Genomic DNA, 19,656 nt, shown 5'->3' on the forward strand with positions numbered 1-19,656 from the left:
GGACTTGCATGATGTGATGCAAAGTAAAGTGAGCAAAATCAGGAAAACAATATTTTCAATAATCACAGTATTATAAAAAGAAAAAATTAAAAGTTGGACGAATATAACAAACTTGGTTCGATTAAAAGATGTGAGATTGTAGCTTCTTTATGGGGGGTGGAATTATAGGTGCATTTAAGTCTTGGTTTAATAATTTTGTTAAATTGCTTCCCTTCCCACCCCACAGTGAGGAATCCACTTGTGATAGTGCCCCTGCCTGGGAACAGATTGCAACTTAAAAAACCATGAACTGAACTTTTTAAAAAAGAGTAAATTGCTTGCCCCCATTTCATTTTTTTCTCTTTTTTTCTTTGCTAAAAGACTAGCTCGTTCCATAGACAGGGGAAGCATCAATTTGGCAGTGAAAGTGATATAAAAATGATACAAATATTTTAAGTCCTTTTCATTTTTAACACCTTTAATTTGTTGATTTTACATCTTTTTGCAGACAAAGGGGCCACTTGTCTTAGGCGGTGATTTATCCCAAGCTTACACTGATAAGGAGGAGGGGGTAGGATTAGAAAGGGAAATCCTGAACCCTGATGATTATCCTCCCCCCCCCAATACCAATACACACTCAATCAGGTTATGACTTACTTCAGGATGAAAGCCATGACAGGATTCTGGCCGCCTTCGGATTTTCTGTGATTTCAATCGCTCACACTTAAGAGATTCATTATGTTTACTATAGTTAAGGAGCAATCTTAAGAATGTTACTTTTGAATACAATTTTTGAGAGTCTAGAATGTGGACATAAACTTCAATAAGGACTTCTCTCTCCCCTTGTTCTTTTCCTGCCCCCACCCCAAGAAAAGACTGAAATAAATTTTCTTTTTTCCCCTAAAACATCAGAATACTGTGACAATTAGTCATGGCATTGGATGGATAATTCTGGTTTATTTTAAATTATTAGATTTCATGCCAGCAACTCATTAGATAAAAAGAGAATGAGATTGTTTTCCTTTCTTGACACTTCCTAATTCCTTCCACCTTCACTCCCAAGCAGTAACCAGTGGGAAGGTGTGACTTCTAGAGGCGCTGTGTCTTGGCCGGCAAAGGATATACCTGATCTCAATTGGAGCCATGGTAATGGGTGAAACAGAATCACAGGCACATTGGTTATCCACCACCACCATGAATAGATTGCTGCTTGGGATCTGCTGAATGACAAAAGACCTGCAAAAGCAAAAAACACAAAATCTCAACTTCATAACCCACCATCTATGAGTAAGTTTCCAGGAGAACCTTTGTTCCTTCCATCAAGATGCCAGGGTCCCGTGGCTTCATCGAGGACCATACCAACCTCAGTCTGCCATTTATCACCCACATATTTACCTTAAATTCTAAGAAACCTGTTCATTTTTCCTACAGTCAGAAGACTTGCAAGATTTGAATCCAGTTCTTCTTAATTCAGTTACCAGCACTCTATCAGATTCTCTCTTAAATTGCAATCATAATGCTTGGGAAATTGAGGAAAAAATGAAGCAATCCTTGCCTCGGTGGTTGTCTATTGAAGCTACCCCAAACCTATGCATTTCTTAGGGTCTCAACTTGTCCATTTCATTTCGTTTAGGTTGAAATGAAGAGTTTAATGTTCAGGTTCAAGAGGCACAGATTTAAGCTTTATAGTAGAGAGAAAAATTTACGTAGCTAAAATAATAGATATAATATGTCAATTCAGCAGTTCAAATAGATTCCACAAATACTAATTAAGTACCTACTATGATTTGGGTGCTCTATTGCGAGATAAAAAATATAAGAACAAATATGAAAGCAAACAAATCACCTAAATTCCTGCTGCTTTTGAAAGGGTGATATCCCATTGGTGAGGAGTGATGTCAGGTTCACTGGTAAAGACACACACACACACAATAAATGCAAAGTAATTTTGGCTAGTCAATTTGACTGGGGTGGTGGAAAACATCAGGAAATTTTTCCTACAGGAGATGGATCAAGCTGAGTTTTGAAGAAAGGTCAGTATTCCAAGTAGAACATGTGGGGAGGAAGGCGGCCTATGCAAAGGCACAAGGAACAACAGTCCAGTTTGTCTAGTTGATAGCGTACATGTGAATGGCTTTAACCGCCACACAAGAGATCATAGTTTATTTTGGAAGCACAGGAGTAAAGAAGTGATGCAGCCTAACCTTTGCTTTAGAAATCTTAGGAGGCTTAGTCTAGGAAAGAACTGTGATGCCCAGATGCACGATCAAACCAGGAAGCCTTTGTTAAGTGCCTACTATGTGCTCTTTACAAGTAGGCAAAATGGTTTGTGAGTGAAATGAGGTGGAAAGTTGGCGCGGACTAGGGAAATCAAGGAGGTTTTCTGGATGAGATGACATCTAAGGTGGCCTTTTAGAGGCAAACTGGGATTTCATAGGAAAAGAGGAAGTGAGAGGACATTTCATGTCTAGGAAAGTGAATTTCATGTCTACCCAAGTAAAGAGTATGAAGAGGGAGGTGAAAGAAGAGTAGTTTGTCCAGAGCATGGGGTATTGGAGGGAAGGGATGGGAAGGGATGTCAGGGATGTCAGAGCAGCAATTTCCATGATCTACTTGGCCAACACGTGGTTCCTTCAGATATAGCTTTTGAGTCTCTACTTTTCATCTTAAGTAAAGTTTATTTTTATCCATCTTAAAGGAATTGAAAGGCAGAGGGCACCCAAGGCTACTTTTGCATTTTAAAACATCCTGATGACTTAAGGGCAAAGACCAAGATCCAGATCTCCTTTCACATTCTTCAACTGATCATCTCTCATTTCATTGTCTTCTCTCAATGCCCCATTGCCAGTACTTAATTTTGGTGATTTCCCTCTGAAATTCCCTCCAATTCATCTTGGTTATATCTTATTTGTACATAGTTGCTTGTGTGTTGTTTACCTTATTAGATTATGAATTCCTTCAAAACAGAGATTGTTTTTTTTTCCTTCTTGTGCATCCCCAGAACTTAACACATTATCTGGTGAATATTACTGCTAAAGAAATGGTAACTTTTGGGCTAGAAAAGTAGCCCAGTAGTAACTTCTGGCCAGATTGGCAGAGAGAAGTCAAGGTCCTGTTTTCAGCTCTCCTGGCTTTCCCTCAGAACCAACATGAATCAAGCCTCTTACTGGATTTTGGATCAACAGAACCCACAGAAGAATAGAAGGGTACATCTCTCAGCAAATTCTATCACTTGGGGGCGGGGCTTGGGCATACCTAGGGCAGAGAGCAGAGACTCAGCACGGAGGACTGACCTGAGGATCACAGCTGAAGCCTTTGCCATATATGTAGTAGGTTTGACAGGGAGAGCTCTAACATAGTTGCCCAGGACATCCATCAGGCCAGCTTGGCAAGACTGGAATACCCTGACCTCAAAGTGCCCTGTTTCCAGCTGAGCCCCCTAATTGTTCCTGTAGGAGGGCTTGGCTTTCTCCAGCACAAATACAGAAAGAACCCCAGGTATTTCCACCTTGCCCCAAAGCCCAGGTGTGGGTGGCAGATCTTCCCCTTCTGATAGAACATCTGGCTTTTCTGGCCCAGATTGTGTGATGACAGTCCAAATTCAGCCCCAGGTCTGGGGAGAGGGCCACTAACATAAAAGCACAGACAATTCAGAGAAAGCTTCTGGCATGCCTTACTGGTCAGCCCACTGAATAACTCTCTGAAGTTCCTAACCCCAGTGAGCAAGGCTTCTAGGGATCTCAACACCAAAGGTCTGCAACCCAGCCCCTCCCCCAATACAACACCCTGGGGAAAGGACCCAAATGAAGAAAGGCCAGTGCAAAGTGGGGTTCATTGAATGTTACCTTGGAGATAAGGATACTAGCTCAAAAAAGGAGAATAGCAGCAGTGGGGCTTCTGAGGAGAATATGAATTGGTCTCCAGTTCAGAAGGACTTCTTAGAAGAGATTTGAAAGGAGTTTAAAAATCAAATGGAAAAAATTGGGAAAAGAAATGCAAGAGAAAATTAACATCTTACAAGAAAAAAAATGATAGAAGAAAACAAATCCTTTAAAAATACAATTGGACAAATGCAAAAAGAAAATTGGGCAAATTGAGAAACATATCAACTCCTTCACAAATAGAACTGATCAATTGGAAAAGGAGATGTAAAAGGTAAATGACGAAAATTCTTCTCTTAAGGAAAAGATTGGACTCTGGGGAAACTAATGATTTCATGGGACATTAAAAATCTGTTGAAGAAAATGTAAAATACCTCATTGATAAAACAACTGACCTGGAAAATAGATCCAGGAGAAAGAATTTAAGAATAAGAGGACTTCCTGAAAACCTTTTTAAAAAGCCTGGAATTATACTTTAGGATGTAGTGAAGGCAAACTGCCATGATATTCTGGAACCAGAGGGCAAAATTGTCATTGAAAGAATACATTGATTCCCTCCTGAAAGGGATCTCAAAACACCAAGGAACCACAGTTAAGATTACACAGGACCTGACTGAATCAACATTAAGGGATCAAAGGGCCTGGAATATGATATTCTGGAGAGCAAGGAAGTTTGGAATACAGCCAGGAATTCACTATCCAGCAACACTGAGCCTTCTCTTTCAGGGAAAAAGATGGACATTTAACAAAATAGGTGGCTTTCAATCTTTCCTGATGAGAAGACCAGAACTAATCAGAAAATTTAATCTCCAAACAGGAGACTCAAGAGATACATGAAAAGGTAAAAAAAGGAAAAAAAACTGTTATCCAATAAGATTACACTCTCATAACTCTTGAGAATTGAGAGGGAGAATAATTAGGCTAAAGGTATGGACATTCATGGTATGTCCATGACTTAAATGAAATGATTTAAAATATATTATGTGTGTGCATATGTGTGTGTGTGTATATATATATTTCATTAAAAGGGGGGACAGTAAAGAGGTGGGAGGAAGGGGGCAGTTGAATGGGGTAAATTATATCATATGAAGAGGTACAAAACACCAATTGCAAAAGAGGGGAAGAATCTTACTCTCATCAGATTTGGCTCAAAAAGTGATTGACACACACTCAGTTGAGTTTAGAAATTTATCTTACCATTCAAGAATTGAAAGGGGAGAAGAAATGAGGGACTGATAGAAGGGGGAAAATACAAATGGAAGGCAGATAGCATGGAGGGCAATAGATAGTTAGTAATTATAATTTTGGATGTGAATGGAATGAATTCTCCCATAAAACAGAAGCAGATAGCAAAGTGGATTTAAAAAGAATTCCACAATATGCCACTTAAAAGAAATTCATTTTAAGCAGAGAGATACACATATAGAGCAATGGTAAAAGGTTGGAGCAGAATAGATTATGCTTCAGCTGAAGTGAAAAAAGCAGGGGTAGCATTGCCTATCTCAGACAAAGCAGCTGCAAAAAAAAGATCTCATTAGAAGAGATAAGGAAAGAAACTTCATCCTCCTAAAAAGTACAATAGACAATGAAGCAATTTCAATATTAATCATGTATGCACTAGGCATCCAAATTCTTGGACATAGACAGCAAAACTCAACTGGTGGGGAACCTTTTTCAGAATCAGATAAACCTAACCTTAAAATAAACAAGAAGGGAATTAAAATGAGTAGAAAGTTAGAAAACTTAGCACTGGAGAAAATTGATTGGGGATAGAAAGGAATATGATTTTTTCCTTGCAGTACCAACACAGAAATTGACCATATTTTAAAACATAAAAAGCTCATAATCAAATGCAGAAAGGTAGAAGTATTGAATACATCCTTTTCAGACCATGATGCAATAAAAAAAAAAACATGTGCAGTATAGGACTATGGAGAGAGAGACCTAAAACAGATTGGAAAGTAAACCTAATTTTAAGAATGAGTGGATCAAACAATGAATCATAGAAAGAATTAATGATTTCATCCAAGACAATGACAATAAAGAGATAACATATCCACACTTATGGGATACAACCACAGTAGTTATTAGGGGATACATTTTATATCTTTAAATGCTTACATGAATAAAATGCAGAAAGGAGATCAATGAACTGAGCATGCAACTAAAAAAGAGAAAAATAAATTAAAAATCTCCAACTAATCATTTGGAGCAACAAAAGGTCAAGGGAACTAATGAAAAAAACTGTAAAGGAAAGGTACCTTAGTTCTACCAGATGGAAAACCATACTATAAAGTGCCAGTCATCAGAACTGTCTGGCAGTACTTAAGAAATAGAGTAATGGACCACTGGGTTAGGATAGGTCCAAAGAAACAGTAGCAAATGACTATATTGGACAAACCCAAAGACATTAGCTTCTGGGATAAAAACTCATTATCTGACAAAAATTATTGGGAAAACAGAAAAATAACATGGCTAAAAGTAGCCATAGAACCACGTCTCACACCCTGTACCAAAATAAGGTCAAAATGGGTATAGAATTTAGACATAAAGTGTGACAATATAGACCAATTAACAGACCAAGAAATTCTTTCTTTTAGAGCTATGGAGGGGGGGGGCAGATTTATGACCAAGCAAGCAATAGAATACATTATATTAAATTAAAAAGGTTTTACACTCATAAAACCAATGCTGCCAAAATTAGAAGGAACAGAAGGCTGGGAAACAATATTTTCACAGTAGTTCTGATTTCTAAAATATATAGAGAACCGCATCAAATTTATAAGATCACAAGTCATTCCCCAATTGATAAATGGTCAAAGGATATGAACAGAAAATCTTCAAATGAAGAAAGTAAAGCTATATATAATCCAAATCATTATTGATTAGAGAAATGCAAATTAAAACAATTATGAGATAACACTCACCCCTACCAGATTGGTTAAGATGACAAAAAGGGAAAATGATCAATGCTGGAGAGACTGTGGAAGTATTGGGACATTGATGCATTGTTGGTGGAATTGTGAATGGATCCAGTCATTCTGGAGAGCAATGTGGAACTATGCCCAAAGAGCAAAAAATCTGATCATACCCTTTGATTCCACAAAACCAATACTAGGTCTATATTCAGAAGAAATCATAAAAAATGGGAAAACTGCTACATGTTTGAAAATATTCATAGCAGCTCTTTTTGTAGTGGCAAAGAATTGGAAAGTGAGGGGATGCCCATCAATTGGGGAATAGTTAAACAAGTTAGGGTACATGAATACTATGGAATATTATTCTGTAAGAAACAATGAATGATTAGACTCTAGAGAAGCATGGAATGAATTATAGGAACTGAAGCTGAGGGAAGGGAGAGAAGCCAAAGAACATTGAACATATTAACAACAACATTGTGAGTTGATGGAAACATAGAGCTAGGACAACCCTACTAAACCATCGATGGATGACACTATCCCCATCCAAAGGAAGGAAGGAAAACAAAACCAAAAACCCTTCAGAATCTGAATGAACACTTGATTCCCTTTTCAAAAATTTTTTCTTCGGTATTTCTTTCCTATATCATGGTTTTCTTGCTTTTCCCTTATCCCTAATTACTCATACTGAAAATGACTAATCTGTAAACATGTTAAACACAAATGTGTATGTACAATATTCACCTGTTTGCTGCTGAGTGTGATAGGAAGGGTAGAAGGAAAATATGTAACTTAAAGATATGCATGTGGATGAATACAGAAAAACTTCCATAAGATGTAATTAGAAAAAATAAAATAAATCAATTAGAAAGATCCCCAATTAAATACTAAATTAGAAATTCTGAAAATTAAAGGTGAAATTAATAAATCAAATGCAAAAAAATTATTGGACTAATAAATAAAACCAATAAAAACTAAAATGGAGAAGTCTTTGGTTAATTTTTAAAAAAAGAAAGAAGAAAACCAGATTTATAGTATCCAAAATGAAAAAAGTGAATTCACCACCAATGAGAAGGAAACTGAAGTAATAATTCAAAACTATTTTGCCCAACTGTATGCCAATAACTGATAATCTAAGTGAAATGGATGAATATTTATAAAAATATAAATTGTCCAGGTTAAAAGAAGAGTAAAGTAAATATTTAAATAACCTTAACTAAGAAAAAGAAATTCAACAAGCCATCAATGAACTTCCCTAAGGAAAAACCTCCAGGCCAGATGGATATATGTGAATACTATCAAACATTCAAGGAACAATTGGTTCCAATTCTATATAAACTATTTGAAAAAATAGGTGAAGATGGAACTCTGCCAAATTCTTTCAATGACACCAACATGGTGCTGATACCTAAAGCAGGTGTCAAAAAAAAAAAAGAAAATTATAGACCAATTTCCCTAATGAATACAGATGCAAAATTTTAAATAAAATATTAGTAAAATGATTATAGCAAGTTATCACTAAGACAGTATACTATGACCAAGCAGGATTTATCCCAGGAATGCAGGGTTGGTTCAATATTAGGAAAACTCTCAGCATAATTGATCACATCAATAACAAACCTAGCAGAAATCATATTTATCTCAAGAGATGCCAAAAAAACTTTTGACAAAACACAGCACCTATTCCTACTAAAAACACTAGAGAGCATAGGAATAAATGGATTGTTCCTCCAAATGATAAGCAGTATCTAGCTGAAACCATCAACAAGCATTATATACAATGATAAGCTAGAGGCATTCCCAATAACATGAGGGTGAAACAAGGATGCCCATATCACCTCTATTATTCAATACTATACTAGAAACATTACCTTTAGCAAGAAGAGATGAAAAAGAAATTGAAGGAATTAGAACCAGTAACGAAGAAACAAAACTCTTACTCTTTGCAGATGATGTGATGGTAAACCTAGAGAACCCTAGAAAATCATCTAAAAAACTACTGGAAACAATTAGCAACTTTAGTAAAGTCAGAGGATATAAAATAAACCCACTTCAGTTCTCAGCATTTCTATATATTACTAACAAGATACAGCAGCAAGTGATAAAAATAGCCTCATTTCAAATAACTTCAGACAATATAAAATACTTGGGAGTCTATCTACCAATGCAGACTCAGAAACTCTATGAAAACAACAATAAACACTTTTTACACAAGTAAAATCAGATTTAAATAGCTGGGCAAAAGTTAGTTGGCCATGAGTAGATGGAGCTAATATAATAAAAACGACAATTCCACCTACATTAAACTTCTTCTCTAAATGCCATAGCAATCAAACTTCCAAAAAATTATTTTAGTGAGCTAGAAAAATTAGTAACGAAAATCACATGAAAGAACACAAAGTCAAGAATATCAAGGGAATTAATGAAATAAAGTGCAAAAGGAGACCACCTAGCCACCAGTTATCAAACTGTCTGGTCCACGCTGAGTGAAGGGAGCAGAAGCGGAACATTGTCAACGCTAACAACAACATGGGGTGCTGCTCACCCCAACAGTGCAATGATCAGGGACGGTCTTTGGGGATTTGGGATGGATAATTCCCTCCTATCCAGAGAAGGAACTATAGAATTTTAATGAATACCAAAGCTTACTATCCTCAATTTTTAAAATTTGTCTTAGTCATTTTTTTCTCTAATGCTTTCTTTCTTTCATTTGGATCTGATTCTTCTCTTACAACATGTTCAGTTTTGATCTTGGTTACACATGTAAAGACTATATCAGATTGTTTACTGTCTGGGGATGGAAGGGAGGGAGAAAAATTGAAAAACTCAAAACCTTGCAAAAAAATGACTGGCGAAAATATACAGAGTTGGACAAATAAATACTTATTTTTAAAAAAAGAAATGCTAGTCAACTTATTCATGTCTGGCCCGCCACATAAATGGTTGACTATCCAGATCTCCCCTATTATGTGTTTAAGAACCTGTTTGGTGTTTTTAAACCACACAGGACTCTTCTCCACTTTAGCTATTTCAAAGGCAAGGTGACACAACTGACAGCCTCAGTCAGGCAGACCTGTATGAAGTCCTTCCTCTGACTCCTCATATGACTGACTGTATGACCTTGGGTCAATCATTAAGCTCTTATGGCCTCCAGACAACTCTCAAGAATTGTAAATGATGGAGGAACAGCTGACCTGAATGGGCAAAGGGACTTTCCACTGTGGAAATTTCCTTAAGCAATGAAATAACAGATCTGTTCCAAAAAAACAATTTTTATTATAATTTCGACACTAGCAACAACAGCCATTTATTGAGCACTTGCTATTTGCTGACCCTTTGTTAAGCGCTGGCTCTGGGTCAGAAGCTGATGATATAAAGAAAGAGCTAAGTAGCCCTGTACTTCAAAGTCTCACAGTTTTGGGTGGGGGGCAACATCATATAACTAGAAAAAAGTATGCTCTTTAGTTATTTTTCAGCTGTGCCAGATTCTTGTTGGCCCCACTCGGGCTTTTCTTGATAGACAGTAGAGCAGTTTACCAGCTCCTTCTCCAGCTCATTTTATGGCTGAGGATACTGAGGCAAACAGGTTTAAGTGACTTGCCCAGGATCACGCTGGTAATAAGTATCTGAGACCAGGTTTGAGCTCATGGAGACAAATCTTCCTGATTCCAGGAATGATGTTCTATCCACTTCACCTTCTGGTTGCCCAGAGATACAAATAAAATATAGACAGTTAAATACGAGGCATTACTGCTGGGCTACTCAGGGGCCCAGGGGAGAAAGCACTGGACCTGGAGGCAGCTTCAAATGTGACCTCAGATACTTTACCAGTCCCAGTCACATGACTCTGGGTAAATCACTTCACCTCTGCTTACCTTAGTTTCCTTACCAGTAAAATGAGGATGACAGTAGCTCAGGATCACTGGGAGCATCCAATGAGATGTTTGTAAAGCTGGTTAGTGGGAGGGCGTAAGCCTAGAGGGCCCGTGCTCCCTGAGGCTCAGGGAAGTTAAGAGGCTCCTCCAAAGTCACAGAGCTTCTAAAGGTCCACCTGAGATCAGCTGCAGGCCTCTGGACTCCAGGTCAGGGCTGGACTAGGCTCAGTGAGGTAGTCAATCGGTACTCAATGTGTAAAGCTCAGCTACTGACACAGTAGGCCCTTTCAAACTCTATTTCCTTCTTTCTTCCCTTCCTCTAGTCAGTGAGATAAGACCCTGCCCAAGGGTGGTCAAAGTAAAGCTGAGCACCCACTTCCCTCCACCCTCAGATACTGAAGAAATGGAGGCTTTATCTACAGCTCTGGATAGTAATCTCAGTGTCTGAACTGGCAAAACTAGGCCAGTTTCCCTTCTCTCAGTGGCTTATCTGGTTCCCTTCACTGTAGGACAGAGCCAAGACCTTACCTTGCTAAAGCCAGGTTCCCTCTGCCAGGACTCACACCAGAGTGAAGGGCTCCCAGAGAAGAGTCAGGGCCAAGGATGCCAACCTTCAAAAATGGCTTCTCTGAACAGAGACACACTTGTTCAAGGATGACCGAAACCCAGCTGATGGGAGGGCCCATGGGGAAGCGATAGACCCCCCCATCCTCCTCCAGCCCTTTGAGAGCTCCCACTCCTCTCTAACCTGCTCCTGCCATGAGGAGAGATCACTGGTCAGGTGAAGCTGAGAGAAGGCCCCTGCAGCTGTCCTGAATAAGCCCTACCATTAGAAAGATCAGAGCCACTCTGGTGTTTAGACTCAAATAGATGATTACTTGAAGCTCATTTTCACTCATAGTCTCATTTCAGATTTCTCCAGAAACCTCGCTTCTAGGATCCAACAAGAGGAGGAACCCACCACATCAGTTCACTGTCAATGAAGAGAAACAGACTTTTTCCTGACCTTTTTACTATCAATGAGCTAGAATTTCTCACTGCAGGTGGTGGTGAAATGTTTTAACTCCTGATGGAGTTAGTAGTTACAATGATCATGCTAATATTCTGGCTTGACTAATTTTTTTTTCCCTTGGGGTTTTGATAGAAATGTTTCTGGGCCAAGCCAATATTCTGATAATATCCTTTTTATAGTTAATATTGTGTAGAATATTCCACAGCTGTATAAAACAGCTATTAATTTATGATTAATGATGATGATGATGATGATTCCCCCCCAACAATTTCCCCAAGGGAAAGACTGCTTCCTTCTTCTTCCTTTCCTTCCTTCCTTCCTTCCTTCCTTCTCTTCTCTTTCTTTCTTTCTTTCTTTCTTTCTTTCTTTCTTTCTTTCTTTCTTTCTTTCTTTCTTTCTTTCTTTCTTTCTTTCTTTCCTTTCTTTTCTTCTTTCTCTTTTCCCCCTCTTTATTTCTCTCCTTTCTTTCATTTTCTTTCTCTTTTGTTCTTTCATTAAATCTTTCACTCTTGGGGGCTAGGTGGCTCAATGGATAGAGCACCAGCTCTGGAGTCAGGAGGTCCTGAGTTCAAATGTGACCTCAGATACTTAATAATTACCTAGCCATGTGACCCTGGGCACTTCAAGGCCAATTTGGCAGGAGCTTCCACAAGTGTCTCCTCCTGTGGCCTCTTTAATTTGTATTTAAAAGGGCTTTGCATTCCTTTTGTCTGTTTTGTCTTGAGTAATACATGAACCTGTTTTCCAGGTTGAATCTAAGATGCTTGAAGATAAGATTCATGTTTGTCTTTCTCTTTCAAATAGAAGGGGCTCAATTGAACCCCAGTAAATTCAGTATGCTCTGTTTGGGAAGGGGAAGTTCTTTACATTCTATTTGGAGGGGGAAAAACAGTCCTACAAAGGTATTGCCAAGAGAAAGATTAAATACTTTTCCATATTTTAAAAACTTACTGCCTGTACATTAAAATGATGCGTTGGAGGGGTCTGGGCAATGGGAGCTGGAAGTTTCTATCTTTTGGGTCCATGTGCAGAGTTGAACCTATAAAGCATACCTTCAAGCAGCTGGGCCAAGGAGTGCAGCTGACGTCAGTGACCCTGAGCATCTGGGCCTTGGTGGCCTTGCGTGGGGGGGACAGGGATCCATCAAGAGGCCAGGAAGCACATTCCTGACCTGAGAATGACAACAGCAGTTTATGGGCAGGAACAGCTCAAAGTAAACAAGGTCCCAAAGTGGGTACGTGGGGGGGGGGGGGGGGGGGGGGGTGGTTTGGATGTATCTACTCCCAGGTCTGCAACATCCCAGTTCTGCCCTTTCCCAGAATTACAGAAAAGGAAGCAAAAGGGACTGTGTGACTAAAGATGCTGGCCCCCACCGTTAATTCATTTTTTGCCAAAGTCATCTGAAGGTGGTGCAGTTTTTCTGGGTATGGTGGATCTATGCTTGAGATGCAGCTGGCACCATGGTGAAAAAGTTCCTCTCGTTCCCTTCCACCACAGGGGTACCCTCTCCACAGACCCATCAGCTGGATCTCCTAACAGCTCCCTCTGAGACTGCTTTGTCTACAAGGCATTTACTGGATGGTCCTCGTCTTTAGATAGAAGACAGAGACCCAGAGAAACAACTCTCTCCTTCCTTGAAGTATCCTGGACTTCCTTTTCCAGATTAACTACTTATGCCTATGCACCAGTGGGGCAGCATGGGGGCTTGCTTCTTATCCCCGCTTGCCCAGCCAGCTCGTGATGTGCCAGCCACTTGGTGTTGGCATGGATTCCCATCCATCCTTCTTCCTAGTGTGCCTCATGGCCACTCCAGAATATCCAAGAGAAGAGTGGAGCAAATGTGACCCAATGATCCTAGAAAGGGTGGAGGGCAAGAGTGGGAGGGCGCAGGAGGGTTGAAGACACCTACCTCCATGGCTACTCTACTTTTCAACAAAAAAACTCCCTTTCATTGCAATCCTTCCTCCTTGAAAAGAAGGTATGTACTCAGGTCAGAAAAAAGGTACAAGGGCGTAGGTAGATGATGAAGTAGACAGAGCATCAACATGGAGTCAGGAGGACCTGAGTTCAAATATGGCCTCAGACAAGTCAATTAACCCAACTGCCTCAGAAAAGGAAAGGAAAATAAATGTAAACAAGAGACTTTCATCCTTTTACCAAATAGTGGTAGTTAAGGAATTCTTAGGGTCATAGAATTCAAATTGGAAGGTTCCCGAAAGGTCATATAAGCCACCAAAGGAATGAATCAAAGGGTACATACCTTGCACCCTGAAATTTGGCACTTGGCCAATAGGCAGCACAATGCCCAAATTATACCTCAGGCAGGATTCTTGGGGAAACAAGGAAACATTAAGAATTTTAGAAAACGCTGTGTGGGTCCTTCTTGGTGTTGAATAGAATCCCTCCCTCTTTTTAGGGGCCCTGGCATTACCTACATAATCACTGTTCTCCACTGTTTCCTTTGTTGTTTTCCTGGTGGCAGGTAGACGGCACAATGGAGAGATGGAGAGCCAGGTCTGGCATCAAGGAGATGTGAGTTCAAATGCAGGCTTGGCTATTTTTTAAATCCTGATCAAGTCACTTAACCTTCTCATCTGTAAAACGGGTGTAATAATAGTACCCAGCCAACAGGGATATGAGGACTAAATGAGATAATGTTTATAAAGCACATAGCCAAGCGTTCAACCCCTTTTGTTTTGTTCTGTCATTTCAGTCAAGGCTGACTCTTCATGACCCCATTTGGGGTATTTTAAGCAAATATACTGAACTGATTTACCATTTCCTTCTCCAACTCAGCTTACAGATGAGGAAAGTGTGGTACACAGGTTTAAAAGACTCACCCAGGGTCACGAGGTTAGAAAGTGTCTGAGGCAGGATTTGAGCTCAGCTTCTCTTAGTGTAGGCCCTGTGCCTTTTCCAAGGTATAACACAATTCTCTATTATTTTATTGTCTAAGCTTTTATACTCACATCTTCTTGTCCCCACTTAGATTGTTCTCTTGGAGAAAGGATCCTGTCTTTACCTTCCCTTGAATCTTTCACTGGGCCTAGTTAGCCACAAAACATCTTTTGAGACAGGGTGATTGAAATCAAAGCTCAGCTGTGTTTATATCTGAAAAGTTGAAGGGTTAGTTCAGGAAGAAGCTTAAAAAGAAAAATCCTAGTAAAGGGAAGAGGGAATTAGCTCTGTTTAAAAAGTTGCTTGTCCAAGAAGTGGCTGAATTAAGAATATGATAAAATATAGAAGGGGAGCATGGCCCCTCATGCATGGATGGCACCCAAAATCATGGATACCTTCTTTCCTTACCAAAGAACATGGTCAAAGGGGCACGAGCTCCTTTTCTTATGCCAAGAATATTTCCTGCTTAAGACACTTGCTATTCTCATGCCATTTTAGCTAAACACTAGACCTCCCCTCCCAATGACGAGGAGGTGACAACTATCATCAAAGAATCTGAACTTCAAGCTACCAGGGACACGGGTGATCATTTGGGCCAATGTGGCCCAGAATCTTCCCTGCCTCAAAGTCAGTTGGTGGGCATTGACAGCTTTGACCTGAAGAATTCTGATGATGGCCAACCTTTCTCTTGAGTTTATTATATTTCAGGAGAGCTTGAAGTGCTGGGAAGGTTTTCCTCATACCAAGCTACAATGTGCAGCTTTGGAAGCAAAGTAGCTGGTTCAGTCTTTTATCTGCAAATGAGTTGGTGACTACAAAGTACAGGACTCAGAGGGAGGTGGAGGCAGGTGACAAAGAAGAATGAAGACTGGTCACTACAAGTTGACAAAGGGAGCCCTCTGGTCAGATTTTTTTTAGGATTAAAAAATCACTTCTGTGAATAAAATATTTCCAAATTTAAGAATGTCAAAAGAGCATATGTGGGAGTTAGGAGACCTGAGTTTGAATCCTGCTTCTGTTCCTCACATTAGCATAATTTATAGCATGTTGGTTGTGGAAAGAAGAAACCCAAGGCTCAAATCATGCCTCTGTCATTTATTAGCTGTGTGACTCTGGACAAGTCATTAGATTTTTCAGAGCCTTTGTGTCCTCATTTGAAAACTGCAGAGATTGGATTCCATGGTTTCTGAGGTCTAATCTAGTTCTAAAGTAGTCAGCCTGGGAATCAGGAAGACCTGTTTTAATTCCTGTCTCTATTATGTCCTAGTTCTATGATGCTGGGAAAGCCACTTAAATTGCCTCAGCCTCAGTTTCCTTTTCCGTAAAATGGAGATAATATTGTTCTTGGCACCATTGCCTTGCGTGTATTTTTGCAAGGACATAATTGCAAAGGAGAGAATTTATCATGGCTGGATTCTCAGTACTTAAAGTCAACCTCTTCATTTTACAGATGTAGAAACTGAGTCCCAGGAAGATTCAGAGACTTATTCTTAATCACAGGTCATTAGTAGCAGTGTTAGGTTTTTGAATGCAAATTCATATCAAATTCATTTCAGATTCAAATAGCATTGTCATTGCTATTTTTCTCAAAAAGTCCCATCAGAAGTCTGAGGCAATTCATTGTCTCTCTATAGCCCACTAACTGCTGGGAAAGAGATCACAGATGGCAGGACAGGGCTCTACAATTCAATCCAATTTGATTCAATTTGATGAACATTCATTAAGGCCAAGCACATAGTAAGGCACTGTGCCAAGTTCTTGCGATACAAAGAAAGGCAAAAACAAAGTAACAACAAAAACCATCCTCGGGGTTGAGATTATTCTAAGGAAAAACTCAAGGTTTTTGAGTGCCACACACAACGCTCTCTAGTCTTTAGAAATCATTTCCCTAAGTGTCTTTCTCATGGAATCCCCACATTCCTCTCTGTCCCACCCCAGATCCCCACACATGAGACACACCTCAGCCAGAGGGATGCTGTGTGGTTTCTTCTCTCCGTCCCTCCTGTAGTTCTCTCTCTCTCTCTCTCTGTCTCTGTCTCTGTCTCTCTCTCTGGTGTGGGAAAAGCTCTGTGTCCTCCAAGTTAAGTGCAGAGATTAAATGGTGCCAGTCCATTGTCTACATCTTTTGTTATATTCAATTATTTTTATAGGAGCCTTATGGCATTCTCTTTGTGGAAGCTTCTCATTGATGCAGGCAGTGATATAAAGAGCTGAGGATGAGGTTGTGTCTAGAGAGCACAATGTTCTGCTGGCAGATTGATTATTTTGGAGCCAGACTGAGTCAATAAGAGCTGCAACTCATGCCTGGGCCCATGGCAGCTGAGCTCTGGCTTATGGTTCAGATGCATACCAGCCTGGACAGGGTGTTCTTTCAGGGGACATCATCAAAAGACAGGTGCCTTGGAGGCATTGAAATGGAAAGAAAGAGTTGCAAGAGAAACAAGAAAGAGGGCATCCCAAGAGGAAGGGAGGTTCAAAACAATTGTCAATAAAACACAATGGCCCTAAGAAGATGGATTACTTCATTATGGGATGGTTTCTGGTTTTGGCTGCTGAGGTTCCCAGAAACTGAACATAACCAATTTCCCTCTAATCTTTGAGAGAGTATAGGATGCCAGGCACCAGCCTTGCTAGGATGATTGGCATTTTCTTGAGGCTATTTCTTACTAGGCAAAGTAGTCTTATTTTGAAAATAAGGAAAAGATGATATGAAAATGCATGTGTGACTGGACTCAGCATTTGAGTCTGCTTTTCTATAACTACATGGACTACTCCCAGACCCCTTTGTAGGATCATGGGTGACTCCCTTTATGCAAAACTATAGGGGAAAAATCATTTTTAAGTCAGCAAACTTAATACATGATTTACTTGAGGGCAGGGGTTGCCCTTTTGCCTTGGGTAAGAATTTAATGTTTGTATAAATTGACTGATTGAATGATCCTATAAGATAAATCAATAGATTAAAAAATACTGTGATGACCATTAAATTCTGACAATGAAAACATGAAGACTTCACTGATGAAGTAATTGGGGAGAATTGATTGACCAGCTCTTTGGAAAATTCAATTCAATTCAGTAAACCATTATTAGGTGCATATTATGGGCCAAACTCTGTGCTAGAAGTGGCTGATTCAAAGTCAACAATTGCAGATTCTTCTAGAAGGGAAGGATATATTGTGCACTAGGGAGCCAACCTGGTAGTCTTCTCACAGAAGGGCATCACAATCCAAGATCATGGTCTTCAATATTTTCTCTGCTCGAGAAATAACTAAAGGGAGAACATAATGTAAACTCTTTGAGGACAGGAGCTATCTTGTTTTTGTCTTTGTAGCACAGTTCCCTACTTGTACTGAAAATAACGGTTGTCCTTCATCCTCGTAGAAGACCATGGCATCGAGGAGGTGATGCTATGCCAAGCACATGAATTGCATTTGAGTGAGGGTGATTGTGCTAAGTCACCAGCTTCACTTTCTCCTCCAGAGCCATGTGGGTTCATTGGCCAGATGAAAATCAGAATGCCTGGAGATGGCTCTGGATGTGGGGCAGTCAGGGTAAAGTGACTTGCCCAAGGTCACACAACTAGAGTCAAGTGTCTGAGTCAAACTCTCATCCTCTTGATTCCAGGGCTAATCTCTATCCACTGCACCACCTAACTGCCCCCTATTGAGTGAATGAATGAATGAATGGAGATGGCATAGATTAGGTTTCAAGTTAAAAGAAAAAAAGGAAGGTAGGAAAAAGAGAACAAAGAAAAGAAGGGAGGAAAGAAATTAGGAAGGAGAAGGGAAGAAGGAAGGGAAAAGAGAAGAAAGGAAAGATGTTAGGAAGAAGGGAAGAGGGAAACCTAGAAGAAAGAAACAAAGGGAGGAAGGAAATTAGTAAGGGGAAGAGAAGAAGGGAAGAAGAACTATAAAAACAGGCATAAAAGGCAATATTAGAAAGGTCATAGAAAATCCAGGAGAATGTGTGTCTCTAAACCTGAGGGATGAAAGATTATCTAGAAGGAGGTGGTGGCCAGTAGAGCAAAGAACACAAAACATCATTAGTTCTTCCCTTCCATTTGGGGCCAGGCTGTAAGAGGCACCATATGGGAGAAAGCCTTCAGAGGAAGGAATGAGGTTAACGCTTTTGGATGATTTCCTCTTGTAGAACCTAAGTGACATTTTCCAGGACACTTTCAGAGGGACACAAGCCTCCCCCACGCACCTTCCTCTTAAAAAGTTCTTTTTTAATGTTGACCATGGACCCAACCCATGTTCCATGTTGCATCCATGACCCGAATTCCTGCTTGGTGTCAGGGCAGTCCCTCATCATATCTGTCTTGGGCGATCATTGATGCATCCCAAGAGATAGATAGTGGGGCAGCTGAGCCTGCTGACATTTTTAGATATTCAAAAAGCAGGTTCTCATTCCCATGCTTTGTGTTCAGGGTGACATACTCTTCATGAAACATTCATACAGTAGGCAGTAACAATGAACACATGGCCTATATACTCTTAATTCCCAGACATGTTTAAAACAGTTCAACAGAATTAATTTAATATGTCCACAGACATTTGTAGATTTTTTTTTAAAAGAAAACTAAAACCCAGGGCAATTCATTCCCAGATGTCTCGACTCATTCATGTGGTTTGATAAAAGGATCACAAGCAGCCTAGGGTCCATGAATCATGCCTACCTGACAATCCCTGAAAGGAGATTAAGATTGTTGGTGGGGAGGAGAGGAATCTATTTCTTGTCCAGTCAAATATTAAAATACAAACATGATCAAGAAACGAGGCAGAGAGAAGATGGTGCTCCCCCACAAGGGCCAATATGGAGAAGAGGTCCAGGGTTGAGCCCCTTGGGGAAGGGAGCCAGTCCTCTGTCAACCTCCACGGACCACTGACCCTCTGGACACCTTGATGTCCTCCTGCAGGTTCTCCTGCTTGTGAGGAAAGGCCATGTCAGAGGAAGCCCAGGATACTTCCTGCAGATGAATTATGGGGCAGAGACTAGTGACAGTTCGGCTGCATTTTTCTCCCAGGGAAAAGATGAATGTTAAGGTCATTTTGAAGGTTTCTGGGAAATTCATAGAGTTGGACTTGTCCCAG

General features: G+C 40.0%; 1 protein-coding gene across 1 annotated transcript in view; it reads right to left on the minus strand.

Annotated features, from left to right (window-relative positions):
• Positions 1–1,031: 1,031 nt before the first annotated feature.
• Positions 1,032–19,656, minus strand: part of CACNA2D3 (calcium voltage-gated channel auxiliary subunit alpha2delta 3) — an 804,577-nt gene continuing 785,952 nt past the window's right edge. Inside the window, exon 34 of the mRNA XM_074199069.1 lies at positions 1,032–1,215. Coding sequence (XP_074055170.1) covers positions 1,032–1,215 — 184 coding nt within the window. The remainder of the gene's footprint in view (positions 1,216–19,656) is intronic.

This window comes from Macrotis lagotis, chromosome 8 (assembly GCF_037893015.1).
Source record: "Macrotis lagotis isolate mMagLag1 chromosome 8, bilby.v1.9.chrom.fasta, whole genome shotgun sequence".
In the NCBI taxonomy this organism is placed as follows: domain Eukaryota; kingdom Metazoa; phylum Chordata; class Mammalia; order Peramelemorphia; family Peramelidae; genus Macrotis; species Macrotis lagotis.